Source organism: Rhinoraja longicauda, chromosome 7 (genome assembly GCF_053455715.1).
Source record: "Rhinoraja longicauda isolate Sanriku21f chromosome 7, sRhiLon1.1, whole genome shotgun sequence".
In the NCBI taxonomy this organism is placed as follows: domain Eukaryota; kingdom Metazoa; phylum Chordata; class Chondrichthyes; order Rajiformes; family Arhynchobatidae; genus Rhinoraja; species Rhinoraja longicauda.
The window spans coordinates 49,413,158-49,435,794 of NC_135959.1; the positions used below are offsets into that span (position 1 = coordinate 49,413,158).

Sequence of the window (22,637 nt, forward strand, 5' to 3'; positions counted from 1 at the left end):
CAGACATGTTATTAATGACGTTCCATGAGTTTTTTGGACATCATTGCCACTGAAAGCTTGTTGATAATTCCACGCACTCTCTTAGTTTCTTTTCCATTGACTGTAATGACAATGTTAAATGAGCTAATGATTTAATAAAGCTCATTACAAGATTTCAACAAAGCATCAATTTCACTCCAATGAAACAAAAATGTAATTCTTGCCACGACTAATATAAGACATTATTTGGGACCAAACATGTGGCCAATATTCAGGAGACACAGGAAGAAATCTCAGGCATATTGTATTACCATATTTTATGCTTTATTAGAATTTTACACGAGACTATTGCAATTTTACAAAATAATATATTTAAGAAATGTGACAGTTCAAAGGATTTTTAAGACTGCTGTTACTGATTCTTTACGAAATGATTTAGACCAATTAAAAAAGCAGAACATGTTTTATTTTTAGCTTTAAAAAATTGTATCTTCGTAATTTAAATCCTAGTATATTTGAGGTATTTCACAAAGCAGCATGGTGCCATCGCAGATATTAATAATAATAATAATGCATTACATTTATATAGCGCTTTTCAAACACTCAAAGACGCTTTGATATTGCAGCTTTGATTTTGATCTCTGGTGCTGTGTGGAGTTTCTACATATCCTCATGATACTATAACATTTAAAAGATATTTGGACATGTACATGGATAGGAAAGGTTTAGAGGGATATGGTCCAAATGCAGACAGATGGGACTAGTGTAGATGGACATCTTGATCAGCATGGGCAAATTGGGCTGAAGGGCCTGTTTCTGTGCTATATCACTCTTTGACTACTTGAGTTTACCATAGGTGCCCTGGTTTCCTCCCACATGTTGACTGGTAGGTTAATTGGCCACAATAAAATTACACTGGTGTCAGTAGTTTTCAGGGAGAAGCAGGGGATGTCAATGGGCATGTGTAAAGAAATAGATTACAGGGAAATAAATTGATCAATGTGATTGCTCTGTGAGCCAGTGTAGACTTGATGGGCTGAATGGCTTATTTCCATGTCGTATTAATGACAAATGTATATTTAAATGATTTTCACAGATTGAAAATGTGCACATTCCTACTAAGTACATACCATGAAACAAAACCTGACAGCTGATAAATATTTCAGTAAAGGCCACTGTGCCTCTTTGAATTTTCCAAAGGATGCAATGCTAATTTGTCATTTATAAAAAATTGCCAATATAATTTTTTAATGAACAATATTTTGAGCAATTCATTAGTATAATGGCAACACCTTTAGATGAAAATCATTTTTGACATCAGAATTTAGCCATTAATTACAGGTAATGAAACCCAATTACAATGACAACTTCAAAGGACAGTTCTGACATTTAAGTAAACGAATTAATCACTGGCTGCACTGAACAAGAAAAAAAAAAACCCTCATTTCAAATATGCGGCATTTACTTTGAAATCTAGATTTGGCTTAGTGTTCTTAAGGTACCTATAAATGCAGGTGCAATAAAATATGAACTTTGCTGTATCCATCACTAAATATGAGAGGTATTTCACTGCCAGAAAAATAAATACAAGGTTTTAATGGTGTTCAGTAGTTTTAATTGTATGGATGTTAATAATATGTAAATAAACAAATAGACATGAGGATTTCTTTGTCCTATCCAAGACAAAGTAATAACTGTTACTTTGACGTGATATATAAAGCTTGATATTGGTTATGAAATGTAAAACCATCGCGATTCCTTAATAAAGATCTTATGGTTATTGGCTTATTTAAATAGCTTATTTCAAATTAGAATATTTTCTTAACTGACATCAAAAGTTGATCCCAAGCTGAGTTAGTGGGAATCTTGTGACACAAACATGAAATAAAGTCATTGCATCAGAATTTCCAGTTTCAACTTAACCAAAGAATTAGATTTCTCTTTCAGGCTATTTTTGACTTCAAAGTTTCAAGGTAGAGTTTATTGTCACATCTACCAATTAAGGTACAGTGAAATTCAGATTACCATACAGCCATACTACAAAGAAAAGCAACAAGACACACAACTACATAAAAGTTAACATAAACATCCATCACAGCGGATCCCCCATGTTCCTCATTGTGATGGAAGGCAATAAAGTCCAATCTCCTTCCTTTTTATTCTCCCGCGGTCGAGGCTGTCGAACCATCCACAGCCGGTGTTCGAGCCCCCATTGGGGCAATTGAAGCTCCCGCATCGGGGCGTTTGAAACTCCCACGTTGGGGCGGTCAAAGCTCCTGCAAGTTCCCGATGTCGGACCCCACCAGAGACCGCGGGCTCCGCTATTTTTAAGTGTCGCAGGCTCCCACGGTGGAGCCCCAAAGACGACCCCCAACAGGGATCACGAGCTCCATGATGTTAAAGTCCCGCAGGCTCCCGCGATGGAGCTCCCTGTCAATCTCCAGCAAAGGCCGCCAACTCCACGATGTTAGGCCGCAGTGCGGACGGAGATACGATACGGAAAAAATCGCATCTCCATCGAGGTAAGAAATTCGAAAAAGTTTTCCCCAACTGCTGGCGTCATCACGTTTTGCAGTGAGGTGAAAAGATGCATTGCAAGATCTGATATCTATTGTTTGGAGAACTGATGCAGAAATATAATTTGAAGTAACAGAAGCTGCTTAAAATAAGTTCATAAAGAGCAAGGTCAGCACTCAATTTCAATCCTGCTTCCTTGAATTGATATTAAATGCAATCAAGACAGGGATGCACTTTCACCTTTATGGAAGAGTAAAGTTGCTACTGTCATCAAGAATAAATGACAGAAGGTGGCTTCAAGGAATGGGCAACAGTAACATTGTACCCTGGCCTTAGAGTCATTTAGAGTCATAGTCACGAAGTATAGAGGGCATGGCCTGGATGGTGGGGATCCTCGATGATAGCTGCAACTTTTTGAACCATCTCTTTTTAAGATGGTGTAGATATTCCTCCCATTTGTATAACAAATAGATACCATAAATGTCAGTACCCCTGATCAGTATTATTACCCTCAGCTGTTTACAACCTCCAATGCTTATTTTAACTAAACTAGCTGTGCTGTGGAACCCAAACACCATGATAAATCTATTTATAGCCTCACTAACATCCTTAGTTTCCCTATGTTGACCATTTTTTTCCCATCATGTTTCCCCAGTATGTAAACTCTTGAGTTAAACGCATTACAAACTACTCACCTTCCTTATAATTTTCAAAGTATCCAACAACATTGGCAACCCAGGCAGGCATGACTGTGGCTGGTGCTATGCTTGTAAAGTGTATCATATCTATCATCGTTGATAGAAAATTTCAGTTTTTGATGCATTCTTTTTGATCGTTACTGGTAGGAGAAAAGATTCTCACTGAATTTGGGAGGTAACTGGACACATTCTGCCCTTCCTCCTTTGGCAAGTCAGTCTTGTCTTAAGGTCATCATTTCCTGTGAGTCATGGTGCCATTATCAAAATGACCATTACATAATTGAAATAAAAACTAACTGTGACTTCGTCGTTCACCCATACTCATTCCAGGTCTTCAAACATAGATTGACATCATCTATGTGTGTTCTCTGCTTTTTCAAAATACATATCACATGGATGAAAGAGCATAATTAAAATATTTATTAAGTATTTGGCACAGTCGGAAATGCTGATCTTGTTTTGCAATTGAATTTTACACCTCGGTTCAATCTTTTACTACACAAAAACAAGTTATTAATGAATTTCTTGGATTTCACCTCTTAGCAGGGTGCAACATTAAAGCAGGCTAACCATTGAACAACCATGCTGGTTTGGATAATTCCAAAATAGCAAAATCACCAAAGGATCCTGAAAGTGTAAGAAAAAATGACAAATTGCTGGAATAACTCAGCGGGTCAGGCAGCATCTCTGGAGAGCTCCAGAACTGCATCTGCAGTTCCTTGTTTCTACAAGAAAAAGAAAAATCTTTTTGAAAGGTCCATTTTAATAATGAGTCGTTGAAACTCCATTCTCATCCAATTTTTAATCAAAGCTCTGGGTTCATATGCAGTGTCACCCGAACTAGTAAAATTAAGCAATCTAAATTTCATCATTGGATTTCCATACTTAAATGAGGTATTCTGTTGGTGCGTTTTTATTATTTGCTGCTGAATTATTCCTTGTGTTCCATTATTTTATGAGCTTCAACCACCATATATGGTTAGTGATCCAAATAGGCACCAATAACTGTATCTGAATGAAGAGGTAGGCTTGCACCAGTTTCGACTGAAATTTGTAACTTTGGGCAAGCAGCTAATGACCCCTTTTTTTGTCTTGAGCGACACAGTGGCGCAGCGGTAGAGTTGCTACCTTAAAGCTGCCTTATAGCGGTAGAGACCCGGGTTTGATCTCGACTACGGGTGCTGTCTGTACGGAGTCTGTACGTTCTGCCTGTGACCAGTGGGTTTTCTCCGGGTGCTCTGGTTTCCTCCCACACTCCAAAGACGCACAGGTTTGTAAGTTAATTGGCGTCTGTAAATTTGTAAATTGTCCCTAAAGTGTACGATAGTGCTAGTGTCGGGTGCTAGGGTGATCGCTGGTTGGCATGGACTTGATGGGCCGATGGGCCTGTTTCTACGCTGTATGTTTAAAGTATAAAGTAAAGTTTACCACTGGGCTTAGAGTTTATGATAGTTAATGGGGTTGTGGTTGATGGGAGCTTCCCATTACTCAAAGAAACATTTCCTGGCAGTTGCTAATTGCAAACATATTATAACCATCATTAAATCATAGAAATAATTTAACTAACAAAATAATAATGATTATTATTCTAATTAGAATTCTAATTGTGGAAAAATTATCAAATTTGATTATTTTTATCTAAATAAATAATGTTTGACTGTGACCCCAGATTTTCTAATAGGAGCTCACAAAAATAATTTAATAACTTTAATAAACTTAATAATTTTGTGTGTTACATAATAGCTTGCAGCCGAACAGTAACAGTGAAATCTTACCCATAGAAGATATTTACATACTTTACAAAAATGTGATTGTAGTCCCTCCTATTAAATTTGTTAACTTTTGAAATTGGTTGAGATGTGTAAATGAAACTATTAAATGGTATGGAATTATAACACAGAAGCAAATGATGGCAGACTAAGGAACTTGTAGCTCAACGAATCTTAATGCATTAATCAGTTGATGATTAACAGGCTCCAGCACAGTCTTAGAGTTTATCTGCACATTGAAAACAAGATTTTACCCTCATGAGACTGAATGTGGAAAGAACCTGCAATGTGCCAGCTTAGAGTCATTAAGCCACATAGCGTAGAAACAGGTCCATCAGCCCATTGAGCTTGTGTTGACCATCACACACCCCTTCACACTAATCCTACATTCACCCAATTTCTTAATTTTTCTAGCATGTAAACTTCAGATTTTTTTCCAATTGAATAATGACTATGACAAAATAGAAAACCTTTGGAAACACTGGAAGCAGAAGTTGTAGAAGGAGAAATCGATTAAATATTTTATATCACGGACCTTATTTGAGATTGGGAAAATAGATAGGTTTCAAGGTGCAGAAAAAGGGAGAATAAAAGAGAAAAAGTCAGTGACAGAATTAAAGATAGGAGACCTTAAATTGCACAAAGATGTTCAGTTTATTATTGTCACATATACCGAGATACAGTGAAAAGTTTTTTTGTTGCATGCTACCCAGTCAAAGAGAAGACGAGACATGAATACAATCAAGCCGTCCACAGTGTACAGATAAAGGATAACGAGTACAGCATTCAGCGCAAGATAAAGTCCGATTACAGATAGTTCAAAGGTCTCCAATCAGATAGATGAGAGGTCTGGACAGCCCTCTTGCCGATAAGAGGACCGTTCAGTTGCCTGATAACAGCTGGGAAGAAACTGTGCCTGAATCTGGACGTGTCCGTTTTCTAACTTGCCTGATGGGAGAGGAGAGAAGAGGAGTAACCAGGGTGACTCTGGTCATTGATAATGCTGTTGGCCTTGCCGAGGCACCGTGAAGTGTAGATTGAGTCAATGGAAGGGAGTTTGGTTTGCGTGATAGTCTGGGCTACGTCCACAATAGGTTTGGAAAAAGGTCCATTTGAAGTAACTGCAGAAGGAAGAATTACCAGGAGAAAGTACTGTGAATACTGGAAATTTGAAATAAACTACTGGAATTGCCTATTATCTAAAATTGTTGAACTCTGTGATGGGTCCGTAGACTATATTGTGTCTGGCCAGAAGACAAGGTGCCAATCTTTGAGCTTGCATTAGGCTTTATTGGAACAGCAGTGGACGGAGAAGTCAGAGGGGAAGTGAAAAAGAGAGGAAGGTAACAAATGGTTGGGACTTATGGTCATGATGATGAACTGAATGGAGGTGCTCTGCAAATCAGCCACTCTATCAGTACTTAGATTCTCCTATATGTATAGGACAGCATATGCTAATTATTGAAAATATTGCATTCAAATGAAATAAATACATCAAAGTTCCATCTGAAAGGAGTGTTTGACACAGATTTTGGGTTTCTGCAGCATTTTGCTTCTAAAAAGCAGCAACATGTATTTATATATCGCCCTTCAAGCAGAGAAATTCCCTAACCAGATTAGGGATAAGAGCAGTTCATCAACAGCTTGGTCAAAGTGGTTGAGTTTAAGAAGTATCATAAAAGAAGAAAGAAGTTAAGAGATGGAGATATTTAGGGAAGAACTACAGAGCTTAAAGTCTTGATAGTTGAAAGCATGGCTAACAAATAAGGAACAATTAATCAGGGATTGACAAAGAAGCTTGAATCAAGAAGCACAAGCAGCCCAAAGGCTGCAGAGTTGCAAAAGATTATGTTGACAGAAAAAGGGAGAGATAAATTCATGAAGGGATATGCAAACATTGATGAGAATTGGCGTTGCTTAATGGAAGCCAATGTAAGCCAGTAAGAAACGGATGATAAATACATGGGTCTAGTTGAGAGTTAGGAGAGGGGTAGCTGGTTTCTTGTTGACCTCAGGTTTATTGGAATGCAGAATAAGGGAAGACAACCAGGAGTTCATTGGAATAATAAAACTGCGAGGTAACAATGATATTAATCAGCAGCACATGAGCTGAAACAAGAAAAGAGATGGGCAATGTCACAGGGTCAGAAATAGTCTTTACCAGTGAGACCGCAGCTTTGTGATACAAAACTCATCGAAGAGGATGGCATGGTGGCGCAGCGGTAGAGTTGCTGCCTTACAGTGCCAGACAGCCAGGCTCAATCCTGACCATGGTTGCTGTCTGTATGGAGTTTGAACATTCTCCCCGTGACCACGTGGGTATCCCCCGGGTATTCTGATTCCTCCCACATTCCAAAGACATACAGGTTTGTAGGTTAATCGGCTTGTGTAAAGTGTGAATTGTCCCTAGTGTGTTGGATAGTGCTAGTGTACAGGGATCACTGGTTGGCGGGGACTTGGTGGGCCGAAGGGCCTGTTTCTGTGCCGTATCTCTAAACTAAACTAAAACTAATCAAATATAATACCAAGCAACAACAGATCAGTTCAGTATGGTCAGAGGCAGGGATTTAGAGAAGAGGAGGAAATATGAATAAGACTGGAAGAGTGAATGTTCCATGTGTCGCATAAAAAAAGACCAGAAAGGTCACAATTCATACAAATATTCATAGCGATGTCTGTTATCTGCAGGATGTATGTGGAATCATTTCTTTAATGTAAGAAGGTCAACCAGACAGGATGATGATGCTGGTAGAGCACTGAAAGTCAGCAGAGACAATGATGAGAGAGCACGTTTACAAGGAAATAAAAACTGGATAAATAGTGTTCAATCACTAATTCAAACCTGCTTTAAAGCCATTTACTGTATCTTTTAAGCACTGGAGCTGTGACATAGAAAGCTCACAACCATGAGAGGATTGTAAATTTATCAGAATTCAATAAGAAAAGATTGTTTTCCGTGGAAAACACAATTCCAGTGGTTGGAATAATCACAAATGTTGACTGACTATACAGTAATTTCTGCTTTTCCTATTCACTGTTAATAAGCTGAACTAAATTGAATGAAAAAGCAGTGACACAAACTCAGCGGGTCAGGCAGCATATCTGGAGAAAAAGGATGGAGGACATTGGGGTCGGGAACCTTTTTCAGACCCGAAATAAGGGATGGGGGATGGGAAAGGTGAAGAGCTGGAGGCTAGAAAAGACCAGGGCCTTTCAGGGCCAGCCACAAATGTTCTCAGGCCTGGTAGGTCCATTTTTGGCTAGGGAAAGTATGATCTTGAGAGGGAAACAATGTGGAGAACTGTGGAACTGATAAAATGACTAGGGTGGAGGGAGGGGGGAGGGAAGGGAAGTGATAGATGAAGTTATTTGAAATTAGAGAATTCAATGTTCATATCGATGGGTTGTCAGCTACCCTCGCGAAATACGAGGTGCTGTTCCTCCAATTTGCGTTTACATTTCCACTTCGGACTAAATCACACTTACCCTGCATGGTGCAAGAAAGACACTCAGCTGTACTATTCCTTTCTTGTACCACCTTAGCCTCACCTATTTTATTAAGGCCATTGCTCCTAGAATAGTGACACATCTTTTAATAAAACATGATTCCCAGGGGTAATGGTTGATTGTTGTTATTAATTTTGGATTTACAATCACAATTTTCTTGTGAACATACACCGAAATAATAGATTATATTTCTCTAACCAACTTCAAAATGCCATATACACCAATAAGAAGTGATAAATAATTTATTGTTAAGCAACCATTATGATGGAGAAAATTGAACCAAAAGGGACCCGGGGTGGGAGGGCCGCCGAAAGAACAAAGAGGGGCGCGGCTTGCCGCGGGCACCGAGGGACCTGGCGTGGGGAGCCGCCGAGAATGAAGAGTGACCATTGGGACTATATTGAACACTTTGTAACTTTGTCGGCACCCTATTCGTGACTCCTTGCATACTTTGTGCATAGTGTGCAAAACAAAGAATTTCACTGTGACATGTCATTCATTCATAGATAGTAGGTAGGCTTTTTAGATGTGTGCACCAGATGTTACACCTGCTATTAGTGATGCAGAGGTCCTGCCAATGTTGGGGCTAGACCTCATTTGAACAATTTTGAAATGCCATGAAATTGGAAATTAGATTGCAGCCTCCAAATTACCAAGTTTGCCGATGCAGGTTTAGACTCCACTGCAGAAAATCTCTGGGTATAAATACTTCCCAAGAGTGTAAACCAGCATCACTAGAAATTCACAGACCTGACAGGAACAGGGAAGATGGATATTTTGTCTTATATGTTTCACTACATTGGGTACGCTGGACATCATTATAACCCTCTGCAAATTGAGGCATTGCACAGCCCTTTATTTGCAATTACTTGTGGCTGAACATTGCCCAGAGCATCACACTCCCTCCACCAGCTTGTCGTCTTCCCACGGTGCATCCTGGTGCCATCACTTCTCCAGGTAAACGGCGCACACATACGCGGCTGTCCATGTGATCTAAACGAAAACGGGACTCATCGGACCAGGCCACCTTCTTCCACTGCTCCAAGGTCCAGTGCCAATGCTCCTGTGCCCAATGTAGGCGCTTTCGACGGTGGTCAGGGGTCATCATGGGCACTCTGACCGGTCTACGGCTACGCAGCCCCATACGCAGCAGGGTGCAATGCACTGTGTATTGTGACACATTCCTCCCGTGACCACCATTAAACTTTTCTGTGACTTGTGCCACAGTAGACCTTCTGTCGGTTCAGTCCAGACGGGATAGCTATCGTTGCCGTCGCGCATCAATGAGCCTTGGGTGCCCAACACCCTGTCGCCGGTTTGTGGATTGTCCCTCCTCAGACCACTGTCAGTAGGTACTCACCACTGCTGACTGGGAGCACCCCACAAACCTTGCCGTTTCAGAGATGCCCTGACCCAGTCAGCTGGCCATAACAATTTGGCCCTTGTCAAAGTCGTTCAGGTCTTTATTCCTGCCCATTTCTCCTGCATCCAACACAACTTCAAGAACTAACTGTTCATTTGCTGCCTAATATATCCTACCCCTTGACAGGTGTCATTGTAACAAGATAATCCTTGTTATTCACTTCACCTGTCAGTGGCCATAATGATTTGTTCATCAGTATAGATGCAGGCGGCACGCTTAATAAAGTCATAAAGTAATACAGCATGGGAACAGATCCTCATAGTCATAGAGTCATTACAGCATGGAAACAAGCCTTCAACCCTACGTCCACATCAACCAATATGTCCCATCTACACTAGTCTGACCTGCCTGCGATTGGCCCATATCCCTGTGAACCTGTCCTGTACATGTACCTGTCCTAATGTTTCTTAAACATTGTGATAGTCCTGATTAACAAGGTAAATGCAGGGATACCTGAACTACCAACAGTAGGCACCTCAAGGCATTTGGACAATACCTAATTGTTTTTTAAATGTTGCAATAGTCCCTGCCTCAAATTCCACACCAAAGCTCAGCATTGAACCTGTGTCACTGGAGCTGTGAGGCAGCAGTTCTACTAGCTGTACTGCTAGGTTGTCTTATGGGGTATAGTTTTACTGGGTCCTGGAAGTTCAGGGAATAAATAGGCTACTTACAATTGTCTAAAGCCCAACACATACAAAATGTACAATGAAATGTTTTGGGTGGCACAGTGGCGCAGCGGTAGAGTTGCTGCCTTATAGCACCAGAGACCCAGGTTCGATCCTGACCACGGGTTCTGTCTCACGGAGTTTGTACATTCTTCCTGTGACCACGTGGGTTTTCTCCGGGTATCCGGTTTCCACCCATAGTCCAAATACGTACAGGTTTGTAGGTTAATTGGCTTCAGTAATATTGTAAAATTGTCCCTTGCTTGTAGAATAGTGCTAGTGCATGGGGTGATCGCTAGTCGGCACGCACGCAGTGGGCCGACGAGCTGTTTCCACTTTAAAGTCTATCTCTAAAGTCTAAAGTCGACAAGTGTCTAAATCCCAACATATACAAAATGTACAATGAAATAAAAACATAATATTCAGAAGGTACCTCTTGATTCATTAGCGCAGTAGCTAGCTTCTGCACTGAGGATGTCAGTAAAGATGTTCCTCGTATAACCTTGCTCATCGCTGCCAGAGACTGATGAACACTTTGCACCAGGCATATGGCATTGAATTGTTCCAAGGCTATGAATGACTGGATAGGAGAACCCTGCATCTCATTTGGAGGAGATATCTTTTGATGAATCAACTGTGAGCCCTAAAAATAAAATAGAAAAGGTTGAGAAGCAAATTAATGAAGAAATAACAGAAAATATTGACATGCTTGCCTTTATCATTTTATAACAAATTTACATTCATTTTTCTTGTGTTCAATTTCTTGTCTAGATACTAAACAAGAATAAATTCAATTTAATCTAATGAGGTTAAAAGAGGATTATATTAGCAAGCATGTATAAACCAGCATTCCACCATATGTTTCCTACCCAGCAAGACAATTAAAATTAGCTGCTCAGAATCGGAGGAAGCACTTTCCTTATAATATTTCAGTGTGATTTTGCACCAGCAGTTAATAGAATATTTTCTTTAAATGATAGAAACTCAGAAGCTTCAACCTATAACATGATGTTTATACAAGTTTTTTATTAAATAGCACTGTAGGTTAGACCTGGGTCCGATCCTAACTATGGGTGCTGTCTGTACGGAGTTTGTATGTTCTCCCCGTGACAGCGTGAGTTGTTTCCAGGTGCTCCAGTTTCCTCCCACACTCCAAAGATGTCTGGATTTGTAGGTTAATTGGCTTTGGTAAAAGATTGTAAATTGGCCCTCATTTGTAGGATAGTGCTAGTGTACTGAGATCACTGGTCGGCACAGACTCGGTGGGCCGAAAGAATAGTTTCTTCGCTATATCTCTAAATAAAACTAAACAAATATTATTTATAGGTATAACTGTCAGAATAGCACTAGAGTATGTTGAGAAATTAAATACACTATCCAAAGGAAGATTGTAAAATTAGAATTCAACGTATTTTGTCTGTTCTGAGCAGAATAACATAACAAATCACTGTCAAAATTTTAAGAGAGATTAAGGTCTTCAAGTAAAATATCAGCCATGGCACTGAATGCAATGCACTCCTTATTCTTTAAAATGGTACAAATCTTTTCACAGGGTGGGCACCAGTTGTGATTTAAAATAGATGTTGGAAATTTGAAATTAAAAAGAAAAGAAAAATCTGGAAATACTCAGCAGGTTAGGCAGCATCTGTCGAGTGAGAAACAGAGTTAATGCATCATGTCAATTAAATTGCATCAGAACAATGTTATTAAATGTTTCAGATATTTTCTGTTTTAGAATCAGTCACAATTCTGCCAATCCGGATGTGCTATGCTCAATCAGTATTATGACGAAGGAGAGGAAGTCAATCGTTCAATGTAGATTCCATTAAAGTAAATAGATTTACAGAATTATGGAGCGAGGAGCATGGAAGCCTTGCAGCTCATCATTTCTATGCTAATCATCAATTACCCATTGACAGTAATCCCATTGACCGGCACTTCATCCTTTGCCTTCTGTGACTTGACAAATCAAATACTTCCCTAAATGTTTCTTAATTATTAAAAAAAAGGACCCACTGAGGCAGTATGTTCCTGATTCCAGCCAAGGAAAAATCCTCAGATCCTAAGCCCCCAGTCCCTAACCCTAAACCTGTCAATAGACAATAGACAATAGACAATAGGTGCAGGAGTAGGCCATTCAGCCCTTCGAGCCAGCACCGCCATTCAATGCGATCATGGCTGATCACTCTCAATCAGTACCCCGTTCCTGCCTTCTCCCCATACCCCCTCACTCCGCTATCCTTAAGAGCTCTATCCAGCTCTCTCTTGAAAGCATCCAACGAACTGGCCTCCACTGCCTTCTGAGGCAGAGAATTCCACACCTTCACCACTCTCTGACTGAAAAAGTTCTTCCTCATCTCCGTTCTAAATAGCCTACCCCTTATTCTTAAACTGTGGCCCCTTGTTCTAGACTCCCCCAACATTGGGAACATGTTTCCTGCACTAATGTGTCCAATCCCATAATTATCTTATATGTTTCAATAAGATCCCCCCTCATCCTTCTAAATTCCAGTGTATACAAGCCCAATCGCTCCAGCCTTTCAACATACGACAGTCCCGCCATTCCGGGAATTAACCTAGTGAACCTACGCTGCACGCCCTCCATAGCAAGAATATTCTTCCTCAAATTTGGAGACCAAAACTGCACACAGTACTCCAGGTGCGGTCTCACCAGGGCCCGGTACAACTGTAGAAGGACCTCTTTGCTCCTATACTCAACTCCTCTTGTTATGAAGGCCAACATTCCATTGGCTTTCTTCACTGCCTGCTGTACCTGCATGCTTCCTTTCATTGACTGATGCACTAGGACACCCAGATCTCGTTGAACTCCCCCTCCTCCTAATTTGACACCATTCAGATAATAATCTGCCTTTCTATTCTTACTTCCAAAGTGAATAACCTCACACTTATCTACATTAAACTGCATCTGCCATGTATCCGCCCACTCACACAACCTGGCCAAGTCACCCTGCAGCCTTATTGCATCTTCCTCACAATTCACACTACCCCCCAGCTTAGTATCATCTGCAAATTTGCTAATGGTACTTTTAATCCCTTCGTCTAAGTCATTAATGTATATCGTAAATAGCTGGGGTCCAAGCACCGAACCTTGCGGTACCCCACTGGTCACTGCCTGCCATTCCGAAAGGGACCCATTTATCCCCACTCTTTGCTTTCTGTCTGTCAACCAATTTTCTATCCATGTCAGTACCCTACCCCCAATACCATGTGCCCTAATTTTGCCCACTAATCTCTTATGTGGGACCTTGTCGAAGGCTTTCTGAAAGTCGAGGTACACCACATCCACTGACTCTCCCCTGTCAATTTTCCTAGTTACATCCTCAAAAAATTCCAGTAGATTTGTCAAGCATGATTTCCCCTTCGTAAATCCATGCTGTCCATCTGTTTTTGACACCCTGATACCCTGTCTATGTATCATAATTTTGTATAGCCCATTCATGGCCTTCTCTTTGTCTCCTCTGCTCCATGGAACACATATCCAACTGAACTAGTCTCTCGTCATGACTACTATCACCCTTTTCCTTCTATCACCATGTTAATTTGGATCCAATTTGCTAATTCACCTTGGAACCCATGGGTTCTAACCTTTTGGACCAATTGCCCGGTGAATCTCCTCTATATCGTCTCCAGTACAAACATTTTCTTCCCATAGTATGGTGACTAGAACTGCACATATACTCCAGTTGCAGCCTAATCAATATTTTACAAAGCTGTACCATAACCTCCCTGGTCTTATATTATACACCTGATTAACAAAAACTGGCATTCTGTACAGATTCTTCATCACCTTATCTATTTATGAATCATAGTCATAGAGCTATACAGCATGCAACCATACTGACCAAGTTGGCATACTGGGCTCATCCCATTTGCCTGCATTTAGCCATCAGCCCTCTAAACCCTTCCTATCCAAATGACTTTTGAAAGTCACTATTATATTCACTTCTATGGCAGCTCATTCCAGATACGGACTATCTTTTAAGTGGAAAAAGTTGCACCTGAGGTCCTTCTTAAATCTCTCCCCTCTCACCTTAAGCCTATACCCTCCAGTTTTAGAATCCTCTATCCTGGGGAAAAAGACATTTTATCCATTATGACTATGCTGCCATTTTTAGGGATCTGTGGACTTGTACACCAAGGTCAATCTGTTCCTCAGGAATTCCTAAGGTCATATCATTCATTGTGCAAGTTCTACCTTTGATGACCCTCCCAAAGTGCATCATTTTGTACTTAAGAGAAGCAAATACCATTTGCCATTGATCTACCCATTCAGTATCCTGAAACTATTCTCTTTACTCTCAACAATTTATGCGTCATCTGCAAACTTATTTGTAATTCATACTCAAATTATTAGTGTGTATGACAAACAGTAAAGGTCTGATGACAAGCTTCTAATTACAAAAGCACCTTCCACCATCGCCGTTCGCCTCGCTTCACCATGTCAGTTTTGGATCCACAATCAAACTTGCCTTGGATCCCAAGGACTCTAAACTATTGAAGCAGTCTCTCATGTGAAATCTTGTCAAATACATTAGCTACAAATAACCCCACCCGCATCCATCCTTTCTTCTTCCCCCCCCCTCCCCCCCCCCCTTCTTCCCGAGCCTCATCTGGACTTGCACCCATTTCTACCATTCCCCCTCCCTTTCTACCTATATTTCTTCCTCAGGTGTAAAAATTGGCACCTCTTCTATCCTTATCTTTTTATCTTTGACCTTTGTCCACACATATGCCTAGTTTTTAAAAAAACCTCACCTGCATCCACCTATCACTTGTCAGGGTTTGTCCTGCCCCTCCTCTCTTCCAGCCTTCTCTCCCCACCACACACAGTCTGAAGAAGTGTCCCAAACCGAAACACCACCTCTCCGTGTTCTCTGGAGAAGTTGCCTGACCCACTGAGTTAGACAATAGACAAAAGACAATAGGTGCAGGAGGAGGCCATTCGGCCCTTCGAGCCAGCACCGCCATTCAATGTAATCATGGCTGATCATTCTCAATCAGTTACTCTAGTGCTTTGTGGGTTTTTTTAATATTAATTACCAGCTGCTGTTCCTTGTCTACATTTTACAGAAGTCCATGTAAATTCATCTGGCAATCTTCTGAATCTATTGTAATTTTGTTCTTTTTAACCATTAACATAGTTTCTCTGATATGAAAATGTTCAGTTCATACATGAGATTTTTCTGTTCAGTTGTACGCACTAAGTAGGTGCACAACTGATTGCTTTTTTTAAGGCATCTTACCTGGTTAAGTTTTTTCCAGAGATTGAGAATAGGAGACAGCTCGTTGGACCAGATTTCTCTGTCGAATTTGTATCCCGCTGTCATTGACCTGCTTAGAATCCGCAGCTGGGAAATGACCTGGGAGAGAGAAATATGTGACCAGAATCAAACGCGTGTAGATATATCTGCAAACAATACAGTGAAATATAGATTAAGACCCTGCTGATATACAGTTCTCATAACAGGTAACATAATGGACTTAACCCCATTTACAATGAGTAATATGTGAAATCTCATATTCTGGCAGGATCAAGAACCTTTAAAGTCTCAGACTTGCCATGGAGTATTCTGCAGCTTTTGAAGAAAAAATATGATCAAGTACCAGAAACAGGGAGCAAGCAATAAACATCACAAACTATTCCATTAGCAACAGAGAATCTCAAATTAATTCTTGAGGTATTCTTCAAAAGACCTTTGTTAATTTAGTTAAGGGCCTGTCCCAGTTACGCGATTTTTAAGGCGACTGCCGGCGACTGTCAAAGTTATAGCAGATCGCCAAAATTTTCTTTTACCCTACGACAATGACCACGACAATGCCGAGTCAGGTCGATACAAGTTACTTTTTTGTGAAACTAGCACCTGGCTAAGAGATTACACTGTCTTTGGAAACATCGCAAAATTCCCACGCTTACCTGACCGTCAAACTGTCGCCTCCAATCTACCTGTCAAATGTCCTGACGGTAAATAAATTGGTTAAACAAAACTATCTTCTGGTATCTTCAAACGCCTTTTCTTAATTTAATATTACGTGCTTCTAAATGCATTTGCGACAACCTAGCAAACCTGGGGACAGCATGTGACAACACCCACAATAATCTACGATACCTGGCGACAACCCAGCTGTCGGCAAAAAAATTCTATCTGGAATTTTTTTCCGCGACGCGCCGAGATCCGCTATGATTTATTGAAGACTCCTCACGATCATGCCCACGACACCCCGGCGAACACTCGGCGACAGCCTAGTCGCCGGCAGTCGCCTTAAAATCGCCTAAGTGGGATAGGCCCTTCAGACATCCAATACAACAGCGATTGCATTAATTAACAAGCTATTGTCAAATTACCTCTCCATGTAGTGACTCATGGGGTGCCGCAAGGCTCGGTGCAGGGGCTCCAGTTATTTACAATATATATTAATGATTTAGACGAGGGAATTAAATGTGACATCTCCAAGTTTGCGGATGACACAAAGCTGGGTGGCAGTGTGAGCTGCGGTAAGGATGCTATGAGGCTGCAGAGTGACTTGGACAGGTTGGGTGAGTGGGCAGATGCATGGCAGATGCAGTATAATGTGGATAAATGTGAAGTTATCCACATTGGTGGCAAGAACAGGAACAGAATTATCTTAATGGTGTAAGATGAGGAAAAGGGGTGGTGCAAAGAGACCTGGGTGTGCTTGTAGATCAGTCACTGAAAGTAAGCTTCCACATACAGCAGGCAGTGAAGAAAGCTAATGGCATGTTGGCTTTCATTGCGAAAGGATTTGAGTTTAGGAGCAAGGAGGTCCTAATGCAGTTGTACAGGGCCCTGGTGAGACCGCACCTGGAGTATTGTGTGCAATTTTGGTCTCCTAATTTGAGAAAGGACATTATTGCTATTGAGGGAGTACAGCGTAGGTTCACCAAGTTAATTCCTGGGATGGCCGGACTCACATAGGATGAAAGAATGGGTTGACTGGGCTTGTATTCACTGGAATTTAGAAGGATGAGAGGGGATCTTGAGAAAAACATACAAAACTCTTAAAGGGTTGGACAGGCTAGATGCAGGTAAAATGTTCCCAATGTTGGTGGAGTCCAGAACCAGGGGTCACAGTTTAAGAATAAGGGGTAGGCCATTTAGGACTGAGATGAGGAAAAAATATTTCACCCAGAGAGTTGTGAATCTGTTGAAAGTCTCTGCCACAGAAGGCAATGAAGGCCAATTCACTGGATATTTTGCAAGAGAGAGTTAGATTCAGCTCAGGGCTAAAGGAATCAAGGGATATGGAGAAAAAGCAGGAATTTAGATGATTTTAGATGATCAGCTATGATCATATTGAATGGCAGTGCTGACTCGAAGGGCCAAATGGCCTACTCCTGCACCTATTTTTCTATGTTTCTATAAAGATGTCAAACACAAGATGCAACATTGTAAGGCTTGAGATTTCTGATAATTTATTAATTTGTGATTTTGACCGAGACACCATGGATTAGGTCACACACAACCTCCAGTTCCTGCACTGGAGGTCAATCAATGACAAATCTGACCTGTCCATCCTCAATAGGATTCATCATTTATCTAGGGGTGTTCATTGGATATAATGCTCTGGTATCCTCCTACAACCCAAAGACATGTAGGTTTGCAGGTTAATTGGCTGCTGTAAATTGCCCTTAATGTGTAAGGAGTGGTTGAGGAAGTGGGAAAACATAGAAGTAGTGTGAACGGATGAGAAAGTGCAGATAAAAAACATTCTAGGGCCGCAGTGAGGTTGTATTCTTATCTTATGAGCGAAGGTCACTGTGGACACGGTGGGTCGAAGGCCCTGTTTCCAGGCTGTATCTCTAAACTAAACTATGTCCTGCTTCAAAAAGGCAATCAAAATCATCAAAGAGCCACATCTCCCTGGCCCCTCTCATTTCACTGCTCCCATCTGGTAGGCTCTAGCTGCTGTGACGCCATATCGATTGAATAAGAAAAAATGATGCGATGAAATGAAAGTAAAATCTGTATGTATTTGATGTGCATTTTGCTTACGTGATTCTTCTTTTGCCTGTTAGAGCTGCATGGTTAAACTCTATTTCAAGACTTGAGCAAATAAGCTCAACTGAAGTACCAGTGTAGCACTTAGGGTGTGCTGAACTACTGGAAGTACTATCAGATGTCACATTGAACCTCTCAGTTGAACTCAAAACGCCACGAAAACAGTTCGGCCCAAAAATGCATTTGGACCCAAATTGCTAAACACTTTATGCACTTTCTCACTGCCCTTTGGAAGAGGAGTTGCCAAACATGACAGGCAGGGAGAAAGGTTATAGTCATGACAAATAGCAATTTGAGGATGATTACACAACTATTGTTCACACGTCATTCTTAGTTCCTCCATCTTAATTCTTTTTTCACCCTATACGCGGCAACAGCTGTTACCAGCCCATCTCTTTCTCCTCTCCATTGACACTAAAAGCTCACCCTTGTCCTGTTTTATTAAGATGCTGAAAATGTCAAAACACCAAAAGGTAGGTCTGTCTCTGAAGATTCAGTCCCAACCAAGCCGACCACAGCAACAAGAAGCTCAAAGATTAGAAACATGCATTGTCCAGGGAGTCAATAACAGAAATTAATTTATTCATAGAAATTACATCCAAAGAGTAAACTGTCACAGATTTAGCTTGCTGGATTGTGAGATCTTTAATAGCAACATAGTACACTGATGATTATCTCAAAACAGTTCGATGTCAGCAACATCAATCACATACTTAATGTCAGCTGGATGAAAGAGTTGGTCGTTGACCTAAGGAAGTAGTGGTGAACACAATTTTGTCCTCATCAATGGAGTTGCTGAAGAGATAGTCGACTGCCTCACGTTCCTAGGTACACATATCACCAACAACCCAATCTAGATCTCTTCACACTGATGCAGTGATCAAGAAAGCACATCAGCATATTTACTTTCTCACACATCTGAGAGGATTTGGCATGACCACAAAGATTCCCTCAAGTTTCTACGGTTGTGCTATCGAAAGTATTCTGCCTGTTTTGCATTGCAGTCCGTTTTGGCAACTACTCCGCTCTTGACCACCTGAACTTGCAGAGTGGTGAACACAGCCCAGTCCACTGATCCAAATTTTAAGCTGCATGAAAATTGCATCTGATGTATTGTCATCACAAACTAAACACTGAAATGATCTGACAATAACCACCATGTAACATAATTTACCCAATTTTGGAAATCTGTTTTTATTTGTTCAGAAATTCCATTGCACCTTCTGTTGCTAACCTCATCTCTCTCAGATACAAACAGACCAGGTGCTGCATTAATTTGGAGCTGGAAATGTGTTACCCACTTAACAATTCTGCAAATGTTTTTCAGTCTCTTACGGACTTTTGGGAAATTAATCTTCACACTTTAGCTGAAATGTTTGCACCCCCATTCCCAAACTGCTTCCAAATGTTGTACGGTTTGGCAGCGTCAAGATGTGCAGGTGTAAAGATCTGAGAAACAGTTCTTATTTGTTCAGAACAACCAGATTTTACAGACCCCATTTACCTTGAAACATTGCTATTTGAAGAGCCAGCTTTCAAACACAATCTCTCTGACGGCCTGCAACCTTCAATACACCTTCACATTTGGACAAGTACATGGATAGGAAAAGTTTAGAAAGATAGAGGGATAGAGGCCAAACATGGACCGGTGAGTCTAGTGTAGATGGAGCATCTTGGTCAGCATGGGCAAGTTGGGCTGAAGGCCCTCTTACTGTGCTTTATGATGGCACAGTGGCACAGCGGTAGAGCTTACAGCGCCAGAGACCCAAGTTCGATTCTGACCTGGAGTCCTGTCTGTGTGGAGTTTGTACATTCTTTCTGTGAACACATGGGTTTCCGACGGGTGATTTGGTTTCCTCCCACATCCCAAAGACGTGCAGGTTTGTACGTTAATTGGCCTCTGTAAATTGCTCCTAGTGTCATAGAACACATACAACATGGAAACAGGTTCTTCGGCCCAACTTGCCCATGCAGTCTAACGTGCCCCAGCTACACTAGTCCCACCTGCCTGCATTTGGCCCATATCCCTCTAAACCTATCCTATCCATGTATTTGTCCAAATGTGTTTTAGACATTGTGATAGTGCCTGACTCAATGACCTCTTCCGGCAGCTCATTCGATATACCTACCACACTTTGTGTAAAAAAAGTTGCCCCTCCGGTCCTGATTAAATCTTTCCCCCCTCACCTTAAATCTATGTCCTTTGGTTCTTGATTCCTCTAATCTCGGCAAGAGACTGTGCATCTACCTGCTCTATTCCACTCATGATTTTTTACACCTTTATAAGATCACCCCTCATCCTCCTGCGCTCCAAGGAATAGAGTCCCAGCCTACTCAACTCTTCCCTATAGCTCAGGCCCTCGTGTCCTGGCAACATCCTTGTTAATCTTCTCTGCATCCTTTCCAGCTTAACATCTTTCCAAAAACAGGGTGACCAAAACTGAACGCAATAATCTAGTGTACAGGGAGTGGGCGCGAAAGTGGCATTACATAGAATTAGTGTGAATGGGTGATCAATCGTCAGCATGGGCCATAGGGCCTGTTTCCATGCTGTATCTCTAAACTAAACTGTTAGACTCTATGACACATGCTCATGAAGGTGGGGATTATAATCACTCTCAGCTTTCAGGCACAAAAGCATTCTCGGCAGCTGCTGCAGATCTCTGCCATATTCAGTTTGCTACTTATTGTATCCAAACTCAGGCAAAGGACACTTGACTTAATCCACATTCCCTGAGCCAACAGAAGGCAGAGTGAGCATAGGCATTTGCCTGTTTTTTTGGCTTCCACAAAGTACAAGGCATTTACAGTTTTAATTCATTTTAGTTTTAGAGATGCAGCGTGGAAACAGCCCCTTCGGCCCACTGAGCCCGCATCGACCAGCAATCCCCATACACGAGCACTATCCGACTCACTAGGGACAATTTAAAATTTCACTGAAACCAATTAACCTACAAATCTATAAGAAAATAACTGCAGATGCTGGTACAAATCGATTTATTCACAAAATGCTGGAGTAACTCAGCAGGTCAGGCAGCATCTCGGGAGAGAAGGAATGGGTGACGTTTCGGGTCGAGACCCTTCTTCAGACTCTACAAATCTGTACATCTTTGGAGTGTGGGAGGAAACCGGAGATCCCGGGGAAAAACCCATGCGGTCACGGGGAGAAAGTGCAAACTCCTTACAGGCAGCACCCGTAGTCAGGATCAAAGTCGGGTCTCTGGTGCTATAAGGCAGCAACTCTACTGCTGCGCCACTGTGCCACCCAAACCATTTAATTGCACATTTTGTATATGTTGGGATTTGCTGGAACTGTGGAATGCCTCTGAGACCCAAAACAGAAGAAATAAACAACATGCCCCTGTCATGTTCCCTAGGTCTCACTGATCTCCCTTCTCCTTTCCAACATTTTCGTATTATCAGTAGCTATGTTCCCGGACAGCAGGTTGTTGCTTATATTTTGGTACATTTGTTTAGGAGAAAAGATCACCGCTGTGCTTCATGCTGAGAATAGTGAAAGCTTGCAACAGAGCAACTGGGAATACTGCATTGAAACTTATACTGTCATTACACAGTGAAACTGTTCTGTAAACTTCACTCCACGCAACTTTCACAATGCTGTTCTCAATGCCAAAAAATATGATGTGGAGCTATTTCAAGGTTATAGATGGTGCCTTGACTTCTCTAACCATTAAGCCAACTGGTTCCATAGCCAAAAATGGCTCTGGAAAGCAAGGGGGAAATCTAAAAGCAAGGGGGAAGATCTAAAAGCAGCAGTGGGACCTACCAAACGAGCTGAATAAGCAATGTAAGGACTAGAGGTGGAGGTCAGACAGCAGCCCCTGAGAGATCGGCGGCAAGCCAAAAGTATAAAAAAAGAGGCAGGCATGGTGGGAGCAGTCATGTTGGAAGCAGCTATTTGGTAAGGCGCTGCAAAGTGAAATGACTGCTGCAAGATCAAAGTGCGGGATTTGATGAGGGGATGACCAGGTACGGTTTTTTTTCTCTCTTTCTTCATCTAGGGGACTGGAAATAAA

General features: G+C 41.3%; 1 protein-coding gene across 2 annotated transcripts in view; it reads right to left on the minus strand.

Annotated features, from left to right (window-relative positions):
- Positions 1 to 22,637, minus strand: part of dync2h1 (dynein cytoplasmic 2 heavy chain 1) — a 310,791-nt gene that overhangs the window by 35,756 nt on the left and 252,398 nt on the right. For both annotated transcript variants that reach the window (XM_078402527.1, XM_078402526.1), the window contains exons 84-85: positions 15,826 to 15,942; positions 10,995 to 11,204 (exon numbers count right to left, since the gene is read on the minus strand). In XM_078402527.1, the coding sequence (XP_078258653.1) occupies positions 10,995 to 11,204; positions 15,826 to 15,942 (327 nt within the window). The remainder of the gene's footprint in view (positions 1 to 10,994; positions 11,205 to 15,825; positions 15,943 to 22,637) is intronic.